Source organism: Bactrocera neohumeralis, chromosome 2 (assembly GCF_024586455.1).
Source record: "Bactrocera neohumeralis isolate Rockhampton chromosome 2, APGP_CSIRO_Bneo_wtdbg2-racon-allhic-juicebox.fasta_v2, whole genome shotgun sequence".
NCBI lineage: Eukaryota > Metazoa > Arthropoda > Insecta > Diptera > Tephritidae > Bactrocera > Bactrocera neohumeralis.
The window spans coordinates 32218037-32245572 of NC_065919.1; the positions used below are offsets into that span (position 1 = coordinate 32218037).

A 27536-nucleotide genomic window follows, 5' to 3' on the forward strand; every position below is an offset into this window, starting at 1 on the left:
AAACGTATCGTTTTGTATATACTTGCATTGGTATTATTTTTATTTATATTTTACTTTGAATCGTTAATTACTATTAAACCGCGTTTTTTGTACATTAAAATATTTGATGTCCGAAATTTTGTATTTAGGTACACCCTAAAACTCGGACTTGTATGTACTTATGCTTTGTGCGATTGAGAGCTCGTTGAAGAGATCAATGCGCTTTGCTTGTGCTAATGTACAGGCAGGATTAAAGGGATGTTAAACTTATTCCAGTGTGAGAGCGCCTCAAAATTAGCGTTTTTTATAACATTTTCCATTATGGCCAGACTGAACAAAATAACAATTTTTGGGCATTTATCAACCCAATACCCAACATTTAGTACGAATAAAAATTACTAAATAGTGGTTATTTATTATATGGAGAAATCATTTAAATCTTTTTAAAGAATATTATAACAACTGACTTTTGTACTTTCAATACCCAATAACAGGATTTAAGCTTGTTAGCTCTCAATCATTAAATGTTTTTAATAATTTTCCATTGAAAATAAAACTATGATGCTTCAAATTACAAAACGTTTCATCAAATATCTTTAGATTTCACAAATTTATTTAATTTTCATTGTTTTACATTTTTTATAAGTGGTCTTGAACGATGCAACAAATCCCTCCGTTTACACATTTTTTTGGTAAGATTTCAATCTGGCCATCGCTGGTTTCCAATTGATAAACGTCAAAACCTACTGAACTCGATTAGCTGTCAAAGTTCAGTAGGTTTTGACGTTTAGCAATTGCTCTCTCACTTCCAGTGGTATTTTCACTAGGTATATATGCGAATATGTATGTATGTCTGTTTTGTTGTTTTAAATTTTTATGTGCTGCTTTTTATGTTATGATCTTTTCCTTCGCTTACCAGTCTTAGGCAATCCTGCTTATTACTTGATCAAGTATAAGAGGTATTGGCGGATTCTAGTGCAAGTAAATTCTTGTTGGAAGGTTTATTGTGTTTGGAATACACGAACGTAAGCATTCATATGTATATAAGCATTCAATTTAACACTTATTATATGTTACTAAGTGTATACACATATGTATGTATGTATGTATGTATATATGGCATATATGTATTTATATTGCACTAAGCGGTATTGCGACTTTTACCGTGTTTGGATTTTTTTTTTATATCAAGCCGTTAGAGCGTATTTTTTATTACAAGTTTTATATCAAATAACTCGGTAATATTATTCATACATATTTGCATATATGTACATATTACATAAATTAAGATGAACATAATACGCTCACTTGGTGCTCGGTTTGGTATGTTTTGTTGGGTGTATGCATGTACTTATGCTGCCTTAACGCCTTCTTCTTTGTTTGTTCCCCGTCCTGTGCTCCAGCTGGCTTCCTCCTTGTGTTGTTGTTTTGTTGTGGGTATGTATATTTGTTTTTATGTTCGCGCCCGTTTATTTTGTTTTTACTTTTATTTTATGTTTTGGGTTTTCGCGCCCGGTTTGTATTTTAGTTAATTAAACGTTTGTATTTTTGTATTTCTTGTCTTTGGGAAAAACTTTCAATATCTTCTTTTAGTTATTTTTGTAATATTAGTGTATTTTTATTTTGTAACACCACTGTTTGCTTAACAAAAGTTGAAAAGTGTTTGTCACTACTTTATTTCTCACTTTATACAATATTAATAAAAAAAAAATATATTATTTGTTTCCTGTTTAGATAAAAAATATACGTATTTTCATAACATCCTCAAAGTCTGCTATTTCTTTGTCCATGACTGTATATATATATATTTTTTTTTTGTTTCTATCACTTCGCCGTTTCTCTCTACTTTCTTCAAATTTTTTCCACCTCACTGACATATGTATGTATGTACATATATACTATGTGTGGGCACACAGACAAGTCGTACCACATCTGGCAGCACTGTTTGTCAGTTATTCTATTATTTCATTCTCTTTATATTCTTCTTGGAAATTTACAGTTTCAACTGAATTCTAAGCTTTTAGTTTTTAAGAAGCGTCACTTCTTGTATAGACGCCAACAAGTGAAGAAGTCTTTTGAGTTATCTTAATAAATAATCTGTAATATAATAAATGTGGTGTATAAGTCGCCACATAATTGGTGACCCCTACAATTGAACAGCACACCATAATTGGTACAACTACAGTGTAACAACACTACATCACCTTGCCGCCCAGTTGAGCCTACGAGGCCGCGCAACTGCAACTGGCGCAAACGGCCAACGCAATACGCCACCTGTACGCCTACGGCCTCGGCAGCGGACAAGATATCCAATGGGCATCCAGCACCGATCTTACGGGCCTCTCGCCAGCCATCATAGAGGCGCCAGCCGCCGGCGATGGTGCCACGACCTACTACACTAACGCCAGCGATTTGTATCAGCCGAATTTGGCTGGTTCAGCGCAACAACATGGCCACAACCATCAACAACAGCAAAATCCGCACGTACAAATGCAACTGCAATCGCGGGTGCAACAGCAACAGCGCAGTAACAGCAACAACGGACGCTACAACTGCAGTTGCCAACCAAACCTATATAAAATGCACAATTAGATAGTAATACAAATCTTATTGAATTATATATTTGCAAAGATTTTATGGAATTCATCATAAAATAGCTCAATTTTAAAATATATATGTACATACTTATGTGCTTTCATAATAAATATACATACATACTTACATACATACTTATGTATACCGATCTATAAATTACATACATATGTACATATGTATATGCAGCATCGTTTGCGCATAGTAAATATGCGAATCTGTAAGCGTACATTCCTTAACATTGGAATTATTATTTTTCTCATTTAACACTGAAAATGCTCAATTCTGCTATTTTCGTGTCCCCTGATGTTAAGTGGTGAAACACGCTAATAATTTTCTGTGGTGAAACACGCTCATCCAAAACAGTAAATATCCCAAAATTGAAATATCCCTAAATTTTCATCATCGTGAACCTTCTCTATAAATATACGTTCTCTGCTTGTAGGTTTATACAATGGAACGAACGCAAAATGGATTTGTGTGTCGTGTATGGGCAAACGAATTCATACAGATCGAACGCACATGTGTGTCGTGTATGGGCTCTATAAGGCCATGTACAGACGGCTATGTTCGTAAATGCATCATGACTTGCAGCATAAGCAACAGTAGCAACACTGCAAGTTTGACGTTTGATACTTCTTATACAATTTTTGACAATTTGCAGATACATTTGTTTGCATTTTTGAACGCATATAATACTAAAATGGAAATTTTGCTGAAACTAACACTAGACGAAATTTGTGAGCAAAGAAATGATAGATTTTCTTTAAATTTAAGAAAAAGAAGGGTATTGAAGTCAAAAAGAAAAATTTGTAGGTACAAATGTTTGTTTTTTAAAAGACAAAGTATTTATAGAACAAACTTTCGGGATTTTTAAGAAACAGTTTAGAATTTTAAATTATATTGAAGCTTCGAGCATTAAATGTACATCTAATGTAATACTCGCTTGCGCTATCTTACACAATTTTATCATAAATAAGGGAGGTTATTTTGAACATATTAACGATACAATAACACATGCCGATATGGAAACCAACAATGAAATCGAAGGAATTCAAGATGCCCCCATTCGCCGTGTTGATTCAGATGATATCAATGGAATCGATAGAAGAAACTATTTTACCACTCTGTTTTCATTATAAAAAATTTACTTTACCTCACCTTCCTTTATTTGAATAATTTTTTATTACTTTTTCTGATGAACTTCATTTTAATTTTTATTGTTTTCATTTACATTTTTAACTTCGGTCACAACTTTCTTCCACAATACATTTTTTTCCTTCTACCCGATTTAAACTCGTCCTCCATATTCAACCGTACTCTTAGCAATAACTGTGTCCCCGCATTACTGAGATTTTCACTAAAAATTTAAAAATAATAATTTATACAATTACTATTAACATAATTTAACTAAATTTCAATACAAAAATCAAAATAAAACAGTTTTGCACTTACTTTTCGTCAGACATCGTAGTTAAATGCAGTAAACAATTTTTTGATAGAAATTATGAGTGACAGCTGATAGAAGTGTTGTCTTTTCGAACGCTTGATTATTGCAGTGCTGCAATATTGGCATTTCTGAACGTTCTGTTTGTTATGCATCGCATATGCAAGGTACACATTAAATAATATATACGAACATTATACCACGCAAGATTGTGTGTTAATCAAGGATAATGGGATACCCAAGAGTGTGAAAGCGCCTCAAAATAAGCTTTTTTTATAACATTTTTCATTGTGGCCAGATCGAACAAAATAATATAATACATTTTTGGGCATTTAAATTAAAACACGAAACATTTATTACGATTGCAAATCATTATATATTGGACTTTTAATTTATGGCTAAACTACTTAAATCCTATTTTATGATTTTATGGTATATTAAAACAACTTACTTTTGATATTTCAATACTTAATAAGGTGAATTAAGCCTGTTAGTTCTCAATTAATAAATGTTTTTAACCATTTGTAATTGAAAATTAATTCCTCTATGCATCAAATTGCAAAACTTTTCATGAAATACATATATCAAAATTTCGCATTTTCTTTGATTTTCATAGTTTTAAATTTTTTATTAGCGATCTTGAACATTTCATATAGCAAATGAAAATTTTTATTAGCTCTGCTCTACTACCGCTCCCAATTTTTTGCTACCGCTACTCCAGAGCAGAGCACAGCACTTCATTTTAGTCAAGAATGATAGAATACAAGATTACGACGACCGCCATTACGAAACGTCATAGTTCCGTGTTGAGAAGAACAAGAGTGAAAAACTGTCAAATGGCTTGCAAATTGTAAACAGAAAAGTAAACACTTTTGTAAATTCGCAAAATATTATTAATTCTTTCGATTTTAATGAAAAGTTTTAGTGAAGCGATTGAATATTGTTGAGTGAAAAGATTTGAATCATTTCTAAAGAAATATATCGGCCTATTGATAATAAAATTGTCTATTAAGTTGTGATTCAAATGGAGAAGACGTTTCTTGTGTTGTATATAAATATATTATAAGTTCAGACGTATCAGATGTATGAAATTATGATAAAAGAATTGTGAAATTATTAATTTAGTATTAAATATATAATTTCTTTTGCAAAATAACACCCATTTTTTGGCAACTTTTAAATCGGCCGGAAAACTGAAAAAACTCGTTTTCGATCCTTTAATTGCATAATAATTATTACAACAAGCCACTGCACATTTCATTTTAAAAAATTAATATATTTATGCTTAGAAATTTAAATAAATACAACAGTACACTTACACTGGTTTTCTTCATTTGAACAATTTCCACACATGCTACTCTATTTATTGTGGATGTGAAATTGTTGAACAATGTATTTGTTTTTGTAAGAATTGTCAAGAGCTAAACCGAAAAAAACTAACTGTAAACTAGTGTCGTAATCTTGTATTCTATCATTCTTGATTTTAGTTTAGTTTTTTAGCTAACAAAATTCGAAGCAGAGCACATACTTGTTATGCTATGGCTCCCGACAAAGTGAGAGCGGCAGCAATAGCAAAATGAAATGCTACGTGAGTAGCGAAGTTTTTCAAACGCTGGTGAGCGGTTCTCACATTTCCTGTGAAAGGAGAGTTGGGCATCTCTTTATATCTGGTGTTAATGCTTGACTAACGTAAGAATTAACTAACCAACTAAATTTTCGTTCACAAGAATTTGTATTTTAATAACTACTAAATAGATACATTATTGAGCAAATATTTACATGTAAATAAGTATTGACATATTTTAAAGAATTATAAGTCGACTTAAACTGAAATACTTTGGAATTTTTACTGTACAGTGTTCTGTCGGTTTTATTTTATTGCTCCAGCCGTCCCATTTATCCTATATCCACTTACGCTTTTTCAAAATATACACAGGCACAGATTTTTATTAAAAGTAATTCTAATAAATATAATTCTACCGTCGAACTCACGTACTTCGCCAGTGAATTTTAGTTTTCATATTACAAAATTTGAATGTGGAAGTATAAAGTGGGAAATTTCGTTGAAGACATAGAATGATTATTATTCAAATGACTATATTATTATATATAAACTATGACTAAATAAACGAATCTAAAAATTATCAATTACTACGAAAAATTTCCAGTTTCGACAACAAGGAGGATTAAGAGAAAGTTTTTGATTGATTTTCAAAATGTCTAAAAATATACAGTTAAATTATTTTCCGAAGAACCCATTATTTCTGTTGCCGCCAGAAGATTTGAAGCTCTAACGATACTACAGTCTAAATTTGGTATAGAAGTTGCTCCTCTTTGCAAACTAGTTGACTCTTCCCACGCTGTTTCTTTATTGTTGTTACCTGATTCCCTGTTCTTGTTTGAAAGGGAGTCATTCTCTATTTCATCTTCTTCGTACAACTGCCCATTGGCAGAGGCTCGTGACACTATACCTGGAAGAATGACTAATGATGCTCTTGGCAATAATTACATAACAGTACTAAACTTGAACTTACTTCTTACTGTCGCCGCATAACTTTCTCGCTGTCTTTCCCGATCACGCTCCTGATCACCCTTAGCTTCATGTTCCAAATTCGTTGCCAGACTCTTGCCAATTGCGGAATGATTTAGACCACTGCTAATTGGGTTTGACATTGATATATTACCGTCATGCTTCATATGCAGCACAGAAACTCCACTATTGCCGCTCGTGACGACAGTTCCAGTACCATTATTGGAAATTTTTTCGTGAGTGACTAAGTTTGCGGAAGACATTGTGCTGTGTGCATGGCTGTGGACCCGATTTCGTCCTAAAGGTGGTGTGCCCTTTCGCCGTTTGTTCTTTGAGTGGATTATGTAACATGTGAGAATTATAATAATAATAATAAATACACTTATGAATATGCCTAACATTCCTATGAAACTGGTACTCCAAGATGTTTGAGCAATTGCGAGTCTTTCCATGGTCACAGTGACTGGCACAGAGGTACTACGTGGTGGAATCCCTGAATCAGTTGCTGTGGCTATTAAATGAACTGTGGATTCATTAAGCCCTTGTAACTCCTCAGGACGCATGTAAATGCATCCCTTCGTATCTATTTCAAAAAGACCAGCGTGTTGTCCTTTCAACGATAGCTCGAGTTTGTCGTTACGATCCCCATCGGCTGCTTCTACTTTTCCAACAATTACACCTTCCAATGATTCAGATGACGAGTGAAGAGCCTGCTAAATTGTATTTAGAAACAATAGAATTTGGTAATATAAGATATTTCGGATTAAAATGTAATGACTAATCCGAGTTCAAGAACTATAATCATGTTGAATGATATTACGTTATAAATATATAGGATTAGGAGAAGGGTGTACAGAATTCAGAGGAAACAGGGAAATTTCGCAAAATCACCGATTTTCAAAATGAGCAGTTTATTAGGAGGGAACCATTATGTATTACTTAAACAAATGGACCGTGAAAAAATATCTATAATATAGCATGAACATTTTTCTTTGACTTCACACAATTCTATCGATTTATCTCCAGTAGTTTATGAGAAATTAATTTTACAATTTTATTGTGCTCTAAATTCCAAACCTTCGATAATTTTAACAAAAAATAAATTTTAATGAAATATTTATATCATATTTTTTTTTTGTTTTTGAATTGTTTTTACTCTTATCATAATTGAGATATAAAATATCCTGTATTTCAAGTTGGATCGAAATGATAACAATGTGTTAAATTTTACTCAAATTGGTTCAGTAGTTTAGGAGTTTACCGTAGAAAACCGTACCGTAGATGCCCAACTGTAATGTGAGTATATTTAGTTAGGGAATTTCAGGAAGGACTACATATATAAATCTGGTTGGTTAGGGATTTCTCTTGGAACTTACGTTCTTTGGAATCACAAACTCGTAATGTGTCTCTCGAAATCTAGGCTCCCAGTCATTTACATCGATAACTTGCATCGTTATATCTGCAGTAATATTTGTCAAACCATCCGTTGCCATTACTTGAAAATTATGTTTTGTCATCTTCTCATAGTCGAGAGGCTTAACTAATATTACTTCACCCAATGAACCCACACTAAAAAATTGAGAATTTACAGGATCCAATATTGTATATTTTAAGTGTTTTCCCGGTTTGTTAGAGGGCAATGCTAAAATGCGATTTCCCACAGCCGTATCTTCGCGTATTCGCATGAAAAACTTTTGCTGCACAAATGACAGCGCACTTAAATCAGAACGCACTCCTTGCCGTGTTAACATAACGGTTGTTAAGGCATAGCGATCGGCATTGTCTATTTGTGTTGCCTTCACCACCAGTGTCGCACCGTTAACTAGATCCGCATAGCCGATGGGTGTCAGTAATGTTATAATGCCGCTATGAGGGTTTATTCGAAAGTATGTCGTATCCTGTGATTGAACAATTGTATATTGAATAGGAGCACATATGCCTTCATCCTGGTCCACAGCGTTTATGGGTTCTGGACGTAACCTTAAATCACCGGGACGTCCATCGCTTGGGAGCTCTCCAGTGTAGGAGTTATATTGAAATTTAGGGTTTTGGTCATCTGCATCTGTAATCACTACTCTTAGTGTTGTGTCCGTATATTTTGGCGGACTACCCTGATCTTGAGCCCTAAGTTTCACTGTAAAATTTTGCATAGTTTCGTAGTCCAACGACTTTTTTAGTACTAATGTACCTTCGAGAGGGTTCAAAAACTGGACAAAATCCGAATACGGTCCGGGTAATATTTGGTATTCGACTGTAGAAAATGGACCTGGTTGATCTGCGTCTTCTGCATGTGCACCTTGTAGTATTCTTGTACCGGATACAGTAACTTCAGAAAGCGTTACGGTATATGGTGCACTTATCCAAATCGGGGAGTTGTCGTTGACATCGATTACGCGTACATTAACCGGAATCACAAAACTCTGAAAAGAAAATACGAAAATCATTACTTTGATCGTCCATGTTATTGAAGAGTTCGTAAATGAAATTTATTTATTTATTATATGTAATATAACTATATAATTATTATTTCACCATTAATGCAAATGGAGCATTAGCTTACAGTGATATATGTAAGTAATTGTACACCCCTGAATGAAATGAATGTTTTGGTTGAATTTGGTTTGGTACCGGATTTCTATTATTTTGGAAAAAAACATCGTCTAGGAGTTGCAAATGCAAATGCAAAAAAATGGCCGTGTGCGCTGGGGCGTTGTCGTGGTGTAACTCCCAAACGGCTGCGATGTCTTGTCGAACCCGATTGAACCTTCATTTCAGTCTCTTGAGGACTTTCACGTAAAACTTGGCGTTGACGGTTTAGCCAGGAGGAACAAATTCATGGTGGACGATGCATTTGATGTCAAAAAAGGCAATGAGCACATTTTCACTTTGGATTTGCTCATTCTTCCCTTTTTGGGCGAGGAAACGCCAGCATGTGCCACTCGGAAGATTGCCTCCGAAACACACCACTTCTTGCTAAAGCAACATCTGGGTAAGCCAGCTTGATCATATCAAATGTCTCTGTCGCAGATTTACCGAGTTTCTGCTCTAACGAACGCTGCATTCTCGGTTCGCGCACGTTTCGAAGTCGCGGTGAAAAAAAATCAGTCCTATAAGTTTCCGAACAAACCCTGTATGCCAAATTTCGTGAATACACATGGCTATTTTATATGTTGTATTATGTGCGGGGAAACAGCCCGATTCGGAATATCTGTAATATCGACATCCTCAGAGCTGTAAGGAACACATGTACAACGTTAGGAAACGAAAAAAAAATTTACCATGTGTAGCATATAGTGAAAAAAGTTGTTTGCAACGCCTTATTCTAATATTCATAGGCGATAATCTATACCCGACTAACTCGTATGAAAGAAAATTTTAATTGGTGAAAAACGCAATTATATTTTTGAAAGAGAACTTGATACAATGTGTTATTACAAATTATAATTTCTTGTTACTTTAAGGGATCGTCTCAGTGTGAAATTTTCGAAAAATCGATTTTTTTGTTGCATATCGGATAGTATACGCTGTAATAAACATTCTTTCAAATTTAAATTACTACGGTCGCTACGTCGTTTATTGTAGAAAAGGAACAGAGTAGGGAACGGAGCGAGACAATTTTTAAACGCATTTTTCTCAGAATGCGTAGTCGCTGTCTTTTAATTCGCTGAACTATGTCAATATCGTCGTATATCTCATACAGCTCATCGTTCCATCGAATGCGATATTCGCCGTGGCCAATGCGCAAAGGACCATAAATCTTTCGCAGAACCTTTCTCTCTAAAACTCGTAACGTCGACTCATCAGATGTTGTCATCGTCCATGCCTCTGCACCACATCGGAGGACGAGAATAATGAGTGAGTTGCAGAATTTAGTTTTCGTTCGTGGAGAGAAGACTTTACTTCTCAATTGCCTACTCAGTCCGAAGTAGCATCTGTTGGCAAGAGTTATTCTGCGTTGGATTTCCAGGCTGACATTGTTGGTGGTGTTGATACTGGTTCTAAGATAGACGAATACTTTTGCGGAGATACCAAATTCAGACGTCGCGGCATAAAGGTAGGTAAACATGAACAAAAAAAGTTTCAATGTTTGTAAGTATTCTGCCATCGACCTTAAATAATTCTGGATTTGGGAATACTCCTAATAGTAAACTACGTTTCTTTTTTTGTGGTTTCTTGTAACGCGCTACAATTTTCAGTCCAGATTTATAAGAAGCGTTTCATATTAAATGCAGTGCGTAAAAATGAGTTCATGACGGTAAACCAGCTGAATTCTCGGTCATTTACAAAAAGGGTCGGTGTGACGTTCTAAGCGTAAAAGACAAGTGATTTTAAGATGTATAAATAAAGCTTGGTTTATTCGCATGCAAAATAAGAACAGGTCAGTAAGTGCTTTAATGCTAAAATAAACAAAAACCTGTATTCAAAATTAAAGGAAAACGAAGCTGAATTTTACGATAGCGATGGAATATCAGGCGAAAAGAAAATGACCGATTTGACTTGGTCAGCTGCTCTACAGAAGCTAGCTTCAATAGTAGCGACGAAATCTAATTTTCTGCATTCAATGAAGAAGCTAACAACAAGAACTGCAATAAATCTTTTGGAAAGTGCTTGGAGCCATGTGAGTAAATAAACCCTAGCTAGAATATTTTTAATTTTGCCGAAAACGATGATGTCCTGAAGATAGTATACCGATGGTCATTTTAAAAGAGAAATGGGAAGCCGAACTTCGCTCCTTGATGAGCAACACAATCGATCTCCTGCGCAGTTTCAATCCTGAGGTTTTTTTTGTCCGCAGAAATGCTCAAAGATATATAAGTTACCAACCACTCGTGAAAAGAAGGAAAATATTGAGGTAGATAATGCGGACGACGATTGAACCACAAGACGAATCAGACGAAGACAGCATAAGACAGCATCTCAGAGACACTGGGGAAAATTAAACCAAATGAAGCAGTTGAAATTTTTAATAAAGCTAATATGAAGACGTCGATCAAAACGATGTAAATGTACTGATACTCCTAAAGACCAAAGCTGTATTTCAATTATTAAAAAAAACAGAAAGTACAAAAAAGATTACTTATTTTTTTAAATAACTAACATATCCATTAAGTAGAAATTAATATGTACTACTTATACGAAACAATAATAAAATGTGAATTTAAATGTGTAAATATGCATATATTAACTTAATATTTTTGGGTATTCGAAAACGTGAACATTTCGCAAATGTGAACTATTTTGGTTTTATATAATTCACGTTTTCGATCGTGCGCTGTATACTTATTTCCATGCATATGTTATATTACACATATAGTACATACATTTATAGTATATAGAGTGTGTGTCTATAAAAGTGTTCTGCTAAATTAACTTTCTTAAAAATCTATGCTTTCACCGCATTGTTTAGCTTTGGAAACAACTTTCAAAGTATAAGGCTTGTTGTCAGTGTGAATGTAAACTACCGACACGAGATACGACACGAGTTTGTGTACCATATGCTGTCGACATATATGTATGTATGTATATGTAAATTACCACGGGTAATAAATGAATGAAATAATGAAATGAAACACAAGACCCACTTAGAATTTAATACATCAATATACATACATATTTGTATAAAATATACACTGGGTGTTTCATTTATATTTTTTTTATTCCTTCACGGACACATGAAAATTTTGTTTGTTATGCTGAAAAAAAAATCTCTGATAATTTGAGCTCCTAGTTTTGAGTACTTACTTTTTTTAAGCACTTCTTTTTCGATTTTTCACGCTTTTAACATATTAAAATATTGAGTAAGCGGCTGTTTTTATCGAAAAACTTGTGTGAAAAAATTGTAGGAAATTAAATTTTCTCAAAATAGTACTTCCTCATACAGTATGAAATAATATTTAAGTTAAGCACGACGTAACGGCTAATGTGGGTAAAAATTGCAATTGAAGGCAGTTAGAACAAGTAAGGATGGGCTAAGTTCGGGTGTCACCGAACATTTTATACTCTCGCATGATAAAGTGATAATCATTTACATATTTTTTTATTTTGCTGTAAAATTAATTAGATTAGATCAATTTGTGTACTTTGAGTATTGAATTGTATTTTCATTTCCTAATGTATATATATATTATGCAGAGAAGGCTTCAGATGGAATTTAAAATAGAGTTATATTGGAAGAAGGCGTGGTTGTGAACCGATTTCACCATAAAATTTAGTGTTTCTGACGTTTTTTGTTAGTCGGTTAACGCACTTTTAGTGATTTTGGGCGTGGTTATTATCCGATCCAGACAGACGGACAGACGGACGGACAGACGGACGGAAAGACGGACGGACGGACAGACAGACATCCGGATTTCAACTTTACTCGTCACCCTGATCACTTTGGTATATATAACCCTATATCTGACTCTTTTAGTTTTAGGACTTACAACCAACCGTTATGTGAACAAAACTATAATACTCTCTTTAGCAACTTTGTTGCGAGAGTATAAAAATACTCGTGCGTTTTACGCTTTATACGTATGTACGTACACAACTTATTTTTCAAATGCATCCATATAAGAAGTATTAAAAAAATTTGGTTGATACGAGTAGGACAAGCACTTACCGGATCAACAGATCGACGACGAGTACAAATAACATTTACATAAACTGATGAGGGCCCCACAACTCCTTCCTTGTCCAATTGCACAGATAGAGACAAATCTTTGGTGCTTGATATTATTTTGATTGGAGCGTCTTTTTCGCGTAGAGATAAATCAATATCACCACCTTCTATTTCGGGATTTCCATTTATTCGTAGCTTTCCAATAATCGCTCCCACTTCCAGATCTTCATTGGCGAGAAAGCTCTCTGCTGAACCGCCACCTTCAAGATAACAACGTGAATCCAAGATTGCACCAGTAGTGGCTAAAAGAATAATAAAAATTTACATATTTTATATACATATTTCGTATTTTAATTTCTTATCTCTAAGAGTGGTGCTAAAATACCTCCACCTTCACCATATGGTACTCGTTCTCTCTCGTTGACATATTCGGTATCTAGGGGCATGAACAGTTTTCCATACAAGCCCTTGATTCCGATCGTTCGGTTTGTATGGCAAATATATGCTACAGTAAGCCGATGTGAACAATTTCTTCCGATATTACATTATTTCTATGAACAGTAACTCATACCAAATTTCGTGAAGATATATTGTCAATTGAGGAAGTTTCCCATGCAAGCAATTGATTCCGATCATTCAGTTTGTATGGCAGCTATATGCTATAGTTAACCGATCTGAACAATTTTTTCGTATATTACATTGTTGCCTTAGAAAATAATCTATACCAAATTTCGTGAATATATCTTGTCAAATACAATCGTTTTCCATACCAGCACTAGATTCCGATCGTTCAGCTATGTATATGCTATAGGAGGATGAAGTCATGTGTAGAAGTTTACCCAAGTGAGGAAAGTTCTCTGATCGTCATTCACTTGGAGTGGCAAGAAACGATTCTTTTACATATGGCTCAAGCAGCTCACGACTTCTGGTCTTTGACCAAGTATCCCTTGGGTAGCCTAAGAACATCCGTTTGAAGGCGAGCTAAAGTGAGAAGTCGAAACACCCCCTTCACAGGGTTGTGCGCTGGGTTTGGGACCCGCCACATAAAAAGCGCCCCAAATGAAAGATTACCAACTGCCTCGGATAAGAGACCGCTCTTTTGATGACGACCATGAACGAAATAAGGACAACGATTTGAGGGCATGCACCTGGAACGCCCGGTCCCTTAATTGGGAAGGTTCAGCTGCCCAGCTGGTTGATGTCCTCGTTAGAGTGAAGGCTGACATCACGGCCGTCCTTGTGGATGAACGTCTATCCACAATCCGCATCAAAGCGAGGTTCTTCAACATATCGCTAATTTTCGCCCACGCCATGACGGAAGAGAAGGACGATGTGTCCAAAGATGCCTTCTATGAGCGCACCTATGAAATGTCAAAATTGTGCTTGGCGACTTTAACGCCAGGGTGGGCAAGGAAGGTATCTTTAGCACAACAGTCGGTAAATTCAACCTCCACGAGGAAACATCCTCAAAAGTGTTGATTGTTGTGATAGAGGGAAGATATATCTCCAGTGTTTTGGACGTGCGTACGCTCCGATATCCTAACATCCACTCGGACCACAAAGCAAATGGGTCTGGCAGTGAACGAAGGAAGACGAAATATCTCCTGTTATCAAATAAAGTCGTCGCAATCGCGACTAGGCACCCACGTCACTGTTGACAGTCATAACTTGTCGTAGATAACTTCGTCTATCTTGGAACCAGCATTAACATCAACAACAATGTCAGTCTCGAAATACAACGTAGAATAGCTCTTGCCAACAGGTGCTACTTTGAACGGAGTAGGAAATTGAAAAGTAAAGTCGTCTCTCGACGAACGAAAACGAAACTCTATAACTCACTCATTATTCCCGTTCTGCTATATGCTGCAGACGCATGGACGATGACAACAACTGATGAGTCGACGTTACGAGTTTTCGAGAGAAAGGTTCTGCGAAAGACTTATGGTCCTTGCGTGTTGGCCACTTCGAATATCGCATTCGATGGAACGATGAGCTGTATGAGATATACGACGACATTGACATAGTTTAGCGAATTAAGAGACAGCGGCTGCGCTGGCTAGGTCATATGTATGGACGAAAACACTCCAGCTCTGAAAGTATTCGACGCAGTACCTTCCGGGGGAAGCAGAGGAAGAGGAACACCTCCACTCCGTTGGAAAGACCAGGTGGTGCCACGTTGCGAAAAGAAGAAACGACTGGCGCGCTGTTGTTAACTCGGCTATAATCGCGGTTGCGGTGTCTACGCCAGTAAAGAAGCAGAAGAACTAGTCTTACAATTCAATTCTTATATATTGTGAGAGTATCTTGCAGATCTCAAACTTTGTACCTTTAAATTATATTGTTATTAACTGAAAGCAAATCTTCACATTCCTATTTCAGAAATGAGAAAAGAGGTTGAAGTGCTCTACCAAGGCTTGTTTCTGACCACTTGCAAATGCACTGATTCGAAACTCGCTTACGATATGCTCTACTAAGCATGTGCACTTATTTAAAACTTCATGCAACTTTCACGATTTGAACAAAAAGACGATTGCACGACATCGAAATTTTCTTGTCTGCAAATGTCGTCTTGAAGCCGGCTTCATTGTTGCCGTACAAAAACTATTCACATGAATGAAATTTAAATATTTTGTTGAAAGTGAAATTTTATGTGCAAAAAATAAGTAAATAGGTCGATTGATTTGTTTTAATTCATCGATTGTTATTACAAATGATACATAAGTATGTATATCAGAGCTATAGTATGCTTCTGTTGGTATAATAACGTCTGACTTGTAGGCAACACCACATTGCTTTCGTCAAAATTAGAAATGGTTTTAATTTAGCGACGGCGGCAATTGGAAGCTTGCTGCCGTGAAGTCGTGCTGTCGTCTAAATAACTGTATCCATGAGAACGTGTGTATTTTAATTTTTGACAGCTTTGGTGTTACCAGTATAACGACCAAAAATAATGTGTGTGTATGGGACTGTCCGGTATAGTACGTTTCAGCTTTGTATGCGAATTGACAGATTTTGTCTGTTATTTTCAGCCCCAATGAAAAGCATATTGTAGTGTTACCAAAAAGTAGTAATGGTATAAAAAAATTTGACATTTGCAATCCTGCTGCCGTGAAGTCATGCTATCTGCATGCTCTTGCAAGATTCCACGATGACACAAAATGCAAAAATCCTATACCGAAATATGCAAGGCCAAGAGATATATGAACGGCTGATTCGGTCAATTTATTGAGAATGACTATTGTGACTATTGTGAATTCTGCATTCATCCTTAACAAAAAAAACTGAAACAAATCTTTATAAGTAGAAATTATAAAATCTATTTAAAACTTACCTTCTTCAACAACTTATCGGAGTAATATGTCTTTATGTAAAATGACAGCTAAATCAGGGTTGCAATTATATTTTTACGTTCATTGCACGAAAATAAACATGGGTTTTGTCTGACATATTTTACAGCCATTGCAAATAATTTTCTGTGTGTGGTTGTTGTTGTGCTGTTGCACCAAGTAGAAAATTCTGTAATTCGTGCACCGTGCAAGGGTTTTGCAAGAGCAGAGAATACCCCTAATATTTTTTTTGTGTTTTGTCGTCAGCTATGCGTTCCATGCATCAGTCCGGTCACAACGACTAGCTGGTGCCGAAAATAATAGAATTCTATAATTTATATAATGCAAAAATAGGTGCAGAAATAGTTGTAGGTAAAGTACATGTACTCGTAGTGTGTATAAGTATAATATTAATGTTCGTATGGAATAATAGTTTATGAAACATTTGAAAGTTTTAAGGGACCGTCTCAGTGTGAAATTTTGTAAAAATCGTTTTTTTTTTGCATTATCGGATAGTATATGTATATGTAATAAACATTCTCTCAAATTTTGAAATTAAAATGATTACGGTCGCTACAGCGTTTCTTAGAGAAAGGGAACAGAGTGGGGAACGGAGCGCGATGATCTTTAAACGCGTTTTACTCAGAATGTTGTTTTCCAAAACGGTTTCCACTCTCAAAGGAAGAGTTTTGAAGATGTCTAGTTCCAATTTGGAGAGAATATTTTAACTTAATTCTACCTGTCAAAGAAGAGGGCCAAATTCAATACTTTTTGTTCAAACCGCCGTCAATTTGTCAAATTTCAAACAATCTCTCCATAGCGCGATAGCGAATTGTGTCATTTCAACAATTTATTTAGCTATTATAACCCCAATAAATAAACATAAAAAAATAGTTTTGTATTCGTCATGAAAGTATTTATTTATATAAAAAACAGGGCAGATTAGTTAATTTCAACACATTCAAAAAAGTCGCGAAAATCAGTGATTTTTCGGAGGGTCACACTGAGATGACCCCTTAGCATATTGATAAACCGTCCAATAAATTAGTTTCAGCTGAAAGGTAAATTATAAAAATTTCTGTGGGAATTGTATTTTATATCAAATAAATAAATTTTACTGTGGCTTTTATTTTCTCCCTGCTTTTAGCACCGTTAATTTCTTTTAATTAAAAAACATTTATGGAGGAATCTTTTACAAATTGTTTTGAATATTACGAACGAAACAAACAAATATCCGACTTTCTTAAAAAATGTATGATTAGTTTACTTAAACAGAGTCATTTTAAAAAAATCTAAAACTTTTAGTTAATGATGCAGAATTAACAACAAATATACAATTAAATGAAAAAATGTGTTATATTTTTTTAAAATCCATATGAAGAATAAACGTACTTTCTTTATGAAATTGTATTAAATTTTACATACATTTGTGATAGTTCATAATCTAATCTGTTTTATGAATGTTGAAACTAAGTGGAGTTCATATGCTCTACATGAAGAGTGCTCCAGTTTTTTTTATTATTTCTGGTGACACAAATTTTTTAACTGTTATACCAGCATTTTAGAGTCTAAGGCGTATAAATGTATGTTTATAAGAAAGAATTTACACATATTTAATGTATTTACATATGTATATGAATATATGGCGCACAGTAGCTAATCGATTACCACACATCTCTGCAAGTGTGGTTTATAGATTGAAATCATGTACCTGAATCGGTAAGAATAACGCTTACTTTCTAGTGCTAGTAGAGATGTTATTAATTTAAGTGATCCTCAGAGCAACTACGATGAGTTTTTACAAGATACATGAAAACTCTTCCCATTATTTATATAACACCTTTTACGTACATACGTTAGTCTAGTATAAAGTAAAATTTATGTATAAATTATCTAAAAGAATGAAATGAGTTATTTAAATATGGACGTATCTTAACTAAGCAAAGACTGATTAACATTTTTCGTATTTTAAATTTACAATACCGTTAAGTAACCGTAGAAACATTAGTTGCATAAACAAAAAGTTATACTCCTTTAACATTTTGGAAGAACATAAAAAATAAATTGTTTTCACAGTAAAAAATTTTAGTCGTCTTCCAGAATTTGATGAGTTGCAATAATTCAGTGGTTACTGTATTGGTAGGAAAGAGTGTACATATGTATGTATGTATTTGCATGTACGCACATACATATAGTATGAAGTATTTATACGAAAGTAGTTTTTCCCAACACATAAAAGATACCTAAATGGAAGAAATGCAAACAGAGGTATTCACGACAATTTATGTAAGTAATAAATGTACTTACATACATATGTACCTAACACTTAATGTACCTAAGTGAACCTACATATGTATATACTCGTAAGTGACCGCAAAACTATTATGCCAATAAACTTGTATCTAGATATTTTGTAACCAAATGTACCTGCAACTTAGATTTGTTGTATATACACACATACATATGTAACATATCTGGCATACATATGTACTTCTCGTACGTTACCCAGTTGGAAAATGTCTTGGCAATGCGTTGCATTATGCATTGAAAGATCTATGGTGTTACGAGTACTAGTACAGCGATCAAAAACAATGTGTCTGTATGAGACTGTGCGGTATATACATACATATAGTAAAATTCAGCTTGGTAGTATCTGTTTTTTTTCAACACCACAGAGGAGCATTTTTTTGTGTTACCAAAAAGTAGTAATGGTATACATTTAAATAACAAAATAATAAAATTGAATCCAAATATTAAAAATTTTGACAATTCCAATTACTTTTTTGTAACGAACGGATCGAATAGAAAGTATACGTGATCCTCTGTGTGGAAAAGATACAGTACATAGTACAGATATGCATGCCGGGAGTTCAGTCATGGTATGGAGATGTATGTATGTTTGTCCTAGGTGTGGGAAATGCAGTGTTTATCGATGGTTGTATGTATTATTGGAAGTATCTAAATATGCTTAAGGACAATCTCAAGAAGAGTGATAAAAAAAATAGGTATTGCAAATATATTTAAGCTATACGCTAAAAACAACCCAAAGCATAAAGCAAATTTTACATGAATATGGACCCTCTGAAATTGGACAAAAGTGCTGAAACTCCAGCATCGTCCCCAGATTTCAACATATTTTTACCTTATAAAACGCGCTCCAAAGTGATTGAAAAAAAAAAAATTGGTTGATTTGGTTGTCAATGCCCAAATGTCTACAAGCTGCTGAGACTAACAGAGGTTTTCCAACTAAATATTAAATATTAGTTTTCAGCGTTCAAATTTATTTTGTGTATCGTTTCTGTATATTTAAAGTGAATAAGCACAAATCTCGGGACCCGGCCGACCGATTTCGGATAAATTTAGTACGTAGCATTCCTCTCATATTCCTATGCCAAAGTGTGAAAATGGTCGAAATCGGAGTTCATCCACCTCTACTTTCCATATAACACAATTTTAAATTCCATTTAATTCTTGTTCCTTCTAGTACTCAAATAAAAAAGTAATTGATATAACGGGATAAAATTTTACGCTAATAATTCCTTTAAAGTATTCCACCTTATGACCCAAAATTGTCCAAATCCAACTAAAACTGTTCAAGCCACTAGGTGTTGAATATGTGGACTCCTGTATCTATAGTTGGCTTTTGATCGAAAATTTTGGACAATGCGTGAGATATACAATATAAATTCAAGAGAATCCTTTTCTGACAATAGTAATTCTGTGTATCAAAAATGAGTTGAATCAGGTCAATACTTGAGCCCCCATATACCTTATATAAAGATTTTCGAGCTTCCAGGTGACTATGCTGGATATATCGCCAAATATTTGAGTTATCCAAATCAAAATTACAGAACATGTTTAGCTCATAACAGTATATCTTTGTGCCCAAAGCAGATATAATTGGGCGAGAACTTGACCCTGCCATATAACTAATTTCAGTATATTCGAACATCCGTCTGACTTCACTCCATAAGATTACTTTATGAGAAACAAGGAACAATTTTTAAGAATGTGCCAGGTATGGATAAATATTGGCAAAAATGGATAAAATCGGGACGATACTTAACATAAAGCTTTGTCAGCACCTGAAATTATGTCTCGGTGTTTGATCTTTGCAGGTTGCAAGAATATAAAAAGTTCGATTTCACCCGAACTTAGCTCTTCCTTACTTGTTGTAACTGTTTTAAATGGAAAACAATAAAAACAAGAAAAAACGTTAACTTCGGTCGCACCGAAGCTATAACACCATTCACAAACACAAAACATACCAGGAGTTGATGTTGTTCGGCTAGTTTATATGGCAGCTACATGCTAAGTGGTTCTATATCGGCGGTTCCGAGGAAAAAATTCAGATTGATATCTTAAAAACTGAGACACTTGTTGGCATATATACACAAAGATAAATCGACTCAATGCTCCACGTTCGTCATTTATATGGTAAATGTCTATATTTTAGGGTTTCCGACTTTCTATTCTGGGTGTTAGATAAATAGACATAAATTGAGATTTGCTCGGCAACCTCTATTGTTTGCTGCCCTTGTCAGAATGACTCAAAACACTGATACATTAAAGTGTACTAAAGTGTATTCCTATCCTGCGTCTGCAGAATGCTGTATAGTTTAGCAACATGTACTCGGGAGTTTCCGGCTTCTTGTCGCAGAACCGTCAATTTCAGGGTGTTACAAACTTCATGACAAATTTAATATAAATTGTTTAGGGTATAAAAATACATAACTTATTTACATTCTACTGATATGTATTTTCACGTTTGAAGCTTGTTCATACATACTACATATATATAAATGAACTAATTCTTTCCTCACAAAAATTGTTAAATACTTTTAGAAAAATCTTTTGAAGCATAAACGAAGTGTCCTATGTACGTACTACGTATAGGGATGCAAACATCGTGAAATGAAACATCGATGGTTTGATGTATCGATGTTTCTTCAAACAACATCGAAATCAAAAACATCGGCCATTGAAACGTCGATGGATTTTTGAACTTTTTTAACGTATTTTATTAGTGAAGATAAAAAGCTTATTTCAGAACCATAAATAAGTGAAATACAGTAGTACGCCATTAATTGATATATATTTTAGCTACCTATTAAAACCTTTTCTCAATAAATAAAAGATATATATAGTTTTTGAACAAACAACAAATTATTTATTTAAAACAGAGTTTAAAAATAACAATTTGGAAAGTTTTTTCCCTGTCAAGCGATTCCTTTGCTGTGTGATCGTTGCTCCAGCTTTAGAAAACAGTCGTTCACTAAGGACTGAAGTAGCCACAATGGATAAATATTTGGAAGCTTGTTTATACAATTCAGGAAATACATTTTTCATATCATCCCACATTTTTGTTGGATTCTGATTGATAGAAGCAACAGCTAATCCAAGATACATTTGCACTTCAACTTCCGTTGTTGTTATAGCAGATAAATTGGAAAACTTACATTTCATATTTTGGTGGGCCAACTATTTATGATGGCTCCAAATATCAAACGGGTTTTCTGTTGCACACTCATCCGAAGATTCCGACGTACTAACGCCATTATTTGCATTCTTTATGAAATTTGGAAGGGTATTATTTTTTTCGCCAAACAAGCTTCTATTTAATTTCATCGTGGTTGAATCATTATCTGTTACACAAGCAGAAACTTTATTTATGCAAACGTTCCACTCGTTGAAAAGTTTAAACATAAGTAAAGTTTATAACATAAGTCTTCTAAATAAGCTGCTGTATGACTTTCGTGCAGTTCGATTACTCTTAACGTCCCACTCAACAAACGTAAATTGTCCAAAAAATGAATTGTTACCCCAAGGAACGACTGATTTTTCATTGTCTCCGTCCATATGTCATACGTTAGGCAATAACTGTCGCACTTTCGAATATACTCTTTGAAAATTGAAGACAGCGCTTCATATTTTTCATCCACTCGTAATTTTATTGTTTCTCTACTTGGAACTTTAAAAAGTGGAACCAGTTCTTTCATCATCTGCAGAAAACCTGTTCGTTCTACAGTGGAAAATGGCTAGTTGTCCATTATAATATGTATATTTTACAATTGCTTCAGTAATTTTCCTTGATTTAGGGTCATTTTGGTAGGAAATACTTATGACCTGCTCAAAAAAGTCTTTCACATTAGGTTGAATCAGCGCAGGCAACTGATCCGATTTATTTTGCAATACTGATGGAGTACATGTACTAGGAGACGATTCATTACATGCAATCTTATTATTACTATTGTCGGATAACTCACTTGACGCTGTCGTCCCAGCGGTTGGTGATATGTTAATTATTTCAGAAATTTTTCGCTGTTTTGGTTCCGAGTCCGGCGTAGTTTTGGAGGAGCATTCTGCATTATCAACTTGATCGAGTAATACCTTTTTATGTACATTCTCAACGTGGCAGCGAAGATTCGACGTGTTACCTGATGTTTTTAATTTCTTGTTGCAGAGTTTGCATGTGGCGGATGCATCTGAATTTCTTATAAAGAAGCTCCAGACCTTGCGTTTTAATTTTGAAAGCAGCACTTTGAAAATCTGAAATATTATGTACATATTTAAACGTCTAACGCAATTATTTACATACATTTTATATTCACTACACCTGTAATAAAGTTGTGATTGACAACAGATGAATTCGAAACAAAACTTATATTAAACGCTCAAAAACAACTTCTAACACACATAGCACGAAATAGATACATACATATGTATTTTCGATTTTTTGTAAAACTTATTTCGCATTAATTCATAAGCGAGCTCTCAGTACTATTCAAGTGCACATTTAACCAACGAATTTTACAACAAAACACATGGCAGTTTGCTAAAGCGTTTCAAGGCAGATGTTTTCGCATTAATACCGAGAAAAAGTGCTGCAAAGATGTGGAGTAAAATTTGAAAAAACATCGCCATAAAACATCGATCCAGGCAACATCGATGTATCGATGTTTTTAGAATAACAACATCGATGGCAGACATCGATGCTTTTTGACAAAAACATCGATGTTTCAGAAACACCGATGCATCGTTTGCATCCCGAACTACGTATATGTAAAATTGTAAAGCTGACGTTGGGCATATACGAGTATAGCTGCTATGCAAGTATAATAATACGTGAACGTACTAATAGATTTTTTTTTTGTTTTATAAAAAAAATCCTAATAGTTTTTAAAAAGTTTATTATTTTTCAAGCTCAATGGCAGAATTTCTGAAGACAATAATGTCGCAAATTGCCGTGATAAGATTCTGCCATTGGAAGACATTCTTCAGATAATTACCCTTCACAACTTTCAATTCTGAGTCTGTGATGACTGCAGGGCTGAGCTTCATGAATTTATAATACATTGATGACATAAAAGATAGCTGACAACAAGGCCTGTAATGTGGCTATCCTCATCTTAGGCATTGTATTCTTTATCTTGAAGACCCCAAAACGATCGGAACCAAACACAATTTTTCCATAAATATTGTTATTGACCGTCTTAATTAGGAATGAGTTAACACATGCGACTTAGCATAAATTGATGGCGCTTTGATCATCATGCACAATAAAATGATCATGCATAGTGGTAAGATCTTTCATGTATTTAATTTTTAGTTGGATTAAAAGAATAAAGGCGTCATCCATAAAACTAACAAGTAAGGAGCAAAGTTCGGGTGCAACCGAACATTTTCTACTCTTGCAACTTGCAAAAATTAAAGCCAGGGAAATACCTTAAGATGTAAAAAGTAAACCAGAAGATAGGAATCTAAGAAGTTTTATATAAGTATACATATACTCTATATAACTCATACACTGGCCGACAAATTCGGCACAAGATTTGTTGGAAAAACGATATTCATATGTATTTTTGGGAGTTGGGTTAGTATCTACCAGATATTATCCATTAACTATTATTATTAAGGTACCCCACATACAATCAAAGTTCAAAAATCCTGGTAATCGTTATAAGGAGGCTAGGTCAAGTTTTCGCTTAAATTTATCCACTTTTGGCACAAAGGTAAACTCACAAGATCACGATTAAAACACACTCTCCCAATTTCATTGAGATAACTCAAATATTGGCTGATATATTCAGCATAAAGTCACCTGGAAATTTGAAAATCTTTATATTTGCTATATTGGGGCTCAGTGAAATATTGGCCCGATTCGAAAAATTTTTGGCATACAGACATACCATTGTCAGTGAAGGATTATCCTTGAATTTCAATTATATATCTCACACATTGACCGATATTTTCGGTCAAAGGTCAACTATAAATAATGGGGTGAACATATTCGGTATCTAGGGTCTTGAACAATTTTATTTGGATTTAGACAATTTTGGGTAAAAAGCCGCCACACTTTAATTTTTACTGCAAAATTTTATTCCGTTCTATTAATTAATTCTTAATTTGTGTACTGTAAACTGAAAGAATCAAATGGAATTTTAAATTGTGTTATATGGGAGGTAGACGTGGTTGTTGTCCGATTTTGCCTATTTTCACACTGTAACATAAGAATTTTAGAAAAATTATACGTACTAAGTCGAAATCGGTTGGTCGGGTCCCGAGATATGGGACTTCACCAAAAAGTAGGCTGTACAACGTCCATTGTCTAATATTCACACCAGCTCTCATTTAGCCTATTCATACCATCTCGGAGGTAAAATTTAATGTCTCTGGCGTAATTAGTTTTGGATTTATTGTTATGCTTTTAGTAGTTTTTAACAGTACCGTTATATGGGGAGTGAGCGGGGTTATCTTCCAATTTCACACTGTTGGTAGAAGTTCTTCTAATATTCGAGATGAGCAAATTTGGTTGTTGTAGTTTTTGCGGTTTAGGAGATATGTACATTAAACCTATTAGACGGCGTGGCCACGCCCACTTTTTCAAAATTTTTTACACACAGGTTTCCCTTACTGCGTGATCTCCTGTGCCAAATTACAATTTTATATCGTAATTAAGTGCTTACTTGCGGCACTTTATATGTTTTCGGTTAATAGCGATTTGTGGTCGTGGCAGTGGTCCGATTACGCCCATCTGCCAGGGAACCTGCACACCAAGTTTCATCAAGATATCTTAATTTTTACTCAAGTTACAGCTTGCACGAACGGACGGATGGAGAGACAGACAGACAGTCACCCGGATTTCAACTTTTCTCGTCATCCTGATCATTTATAAATATACACTATATCCACATATCTCGATTAGTTTTAGGTGATACGTACAACCGTTAGGTGAAAAAAACTACAAAAATCTGTAGCAATTGGTTGCAAGAGTATAAAAAGTCTCTGGTTACTTACGCTAAAGATTACTTGCGGGTGGATGCATTATGGTGTGAATGTGTTTTTATGCTACCTTTTGACAATGATGTTAAAACAGTGGCTGGTGGTTCTGGGGGGCTCCGGACAAAGGAGGTGAAGTAATCGATTGACATGAACAATATCCAGCCTTAAATCCTGCAGAAAATTGATGAAAGTAAAGTCTGTAAGGTACTCGACCATGCAAGGTGCTAGGATTTAGTCCTATTCTCTAACGCTGCAAACATAATCTATATTTACAATTTACGATTTCAATGAAGATAGTATACATAAGTATGTAAAGTATAAGTATGTAATATGTAAAGTATTATATTATTTAAAGTATTGCCTTTTAATAGTTTTTTCGCCTTTGCGCCTATGGCGTGTTATATTCTTGGCTCAGAACAATCTCGGGGATTAATTTTATTAAAAAACCTTAAAATATAAGTAAAATAAAAGCTAAAAATAAGGTCGAAAAAATAATTAAAGTGAAAATTCATGTTCATATTTAGTTTTTTGAGAGTTTGCTGAATTGAACTATTTGTTGACTATACAAACATAAGTGTGAATACTAAAAAACTCACCATTTAATTTGAGAAACATTAAAATTGCGCCGTATAAGAGAATTGTGCCTTGATAAGTAATCCTCATTTTCAATTCAAAGTAAATTCAAGATTGTTGTTCGGAGTGATTACAGTCACGGATTCCTTGATAACAGAAACTGTTTAGGCTGTCGTTGCTTTTTATTGTGTCGATTAAAACTACTGATTTTAATGGCAGTTAAATTGTATTGTGCATTAGCATAGCAGTCCTTTTGGTGGAGCATATTTGTTTCTGATTATAATTTCGTTGCGAGCAAAAAACTATGACTAGTTTTTGTGGTATTTGCCTTTACACATCATTATAATACAATTTTTGCTTCTCAATAATCAAGACTGTAACTTCACTGCACAAAATATGATTTCGAACTTTCTTAATTTTTTGAGTTTTTTACATATAATTTATATGGACACAAATAAATTTGAAACAACACTATCTATAGACAGTTACAATGAGCAATTGCAGCTAAAAAAAGGAGTTTTGAGCAACATAATTACTTTTAATGCAAATACGAATGCACTCACACATACATACATAAGTACACATTTAAAATTTAAGATTTGTTATATCCTCTAACTTGTACCTCAATATTAGGCGTTTTGCACCATAATTCATCAGAAATAAAAATAATTTTGCTTCACTTGAATGGTCAGAAACTTAAGAAACACCACCTTAGTTCAGGGTTCTTTCATTTGCGATAACTACATATGTTTGTAAGCAGTCATACATATGTATGTACATAAAAATGTGTGTTTACACGTACACATTACAACGTTGTCGTGACGAAAGTCAAAGGGTGGCTTGACCGGAAGCCGATAGCATTCAAAAGAGTCATTCACCTGGAACACTTTCAACATTTAGTGTAGTCGTGAAAACACTGACCGAGCGGCAAGCAAAAGTGGCTATAAGTTATTGCATATTTGTAATTTCGAATTACGTGTCACAAAAAGTGCACCCTCATATTGCCCGCTCTTATTTCGGCAAAGACGGTGAAGGAGTTCTGCGAACTTCGTTCTCAACTCATTTTTATATTAATATACATATATGAAAAAAATGCGCACAAATAAAATTAATCGGGATGTGGGTTGTTTTAAAAATTAAATAAACAATATTCGAGAAAATAGTTCGATTTGTCAGCACACTTTCTAAACCGTTGCTGCACCG

General features: G+C 34.5%; 1 protein-coding gene across 6 annotated transcripts; it reads right to left on the reverse strand.

Annotated features, from left to right (window-relative positions):
* Nucleotides 1-5929: 5929 nt before the first annotated feature.
* LOC126763487 (protocadherin beta-9) lies at nt 5930-27536 on the reverse strand. 6 transcript variants are annotated; one of them, XM_050481069.1, is made up of 6 exons: nt 27136-27536; nt 26357-26837; nt 13153-13454; nt 7925-8968; nt 6553-7261; nt 5930-6501 (listed from the first exon to the last, which is right to left on the reverse strand). In XM_050481069.1, exons 2-6 carry the CDS (start codon nt 26421-26423, stop codon nt 6239-6241), a joined length of 2385 nt encoding a protein of 794 aa, XP_050337026.1. In that variant the 5' UTR covers nt 26424-26837; nt 27136-27536; the 3' UTR covers nt 5930-6238. The 6 variants fall into 6 exon arrangements, with proteins under 6 accessions (XP_050337026.1, XP_050337017.1, XP_050337034.1 ...); XM_050481060.1 differs by having other exon boundaries at nt 26956-27536; XM_050481077.1 differs by lacking the exon at nt 27136-27536 and adding an exon at nt 25831-25931 and having other exon boundaries at nt 5930-6489; nt 6553-7258; nt 26357-26446.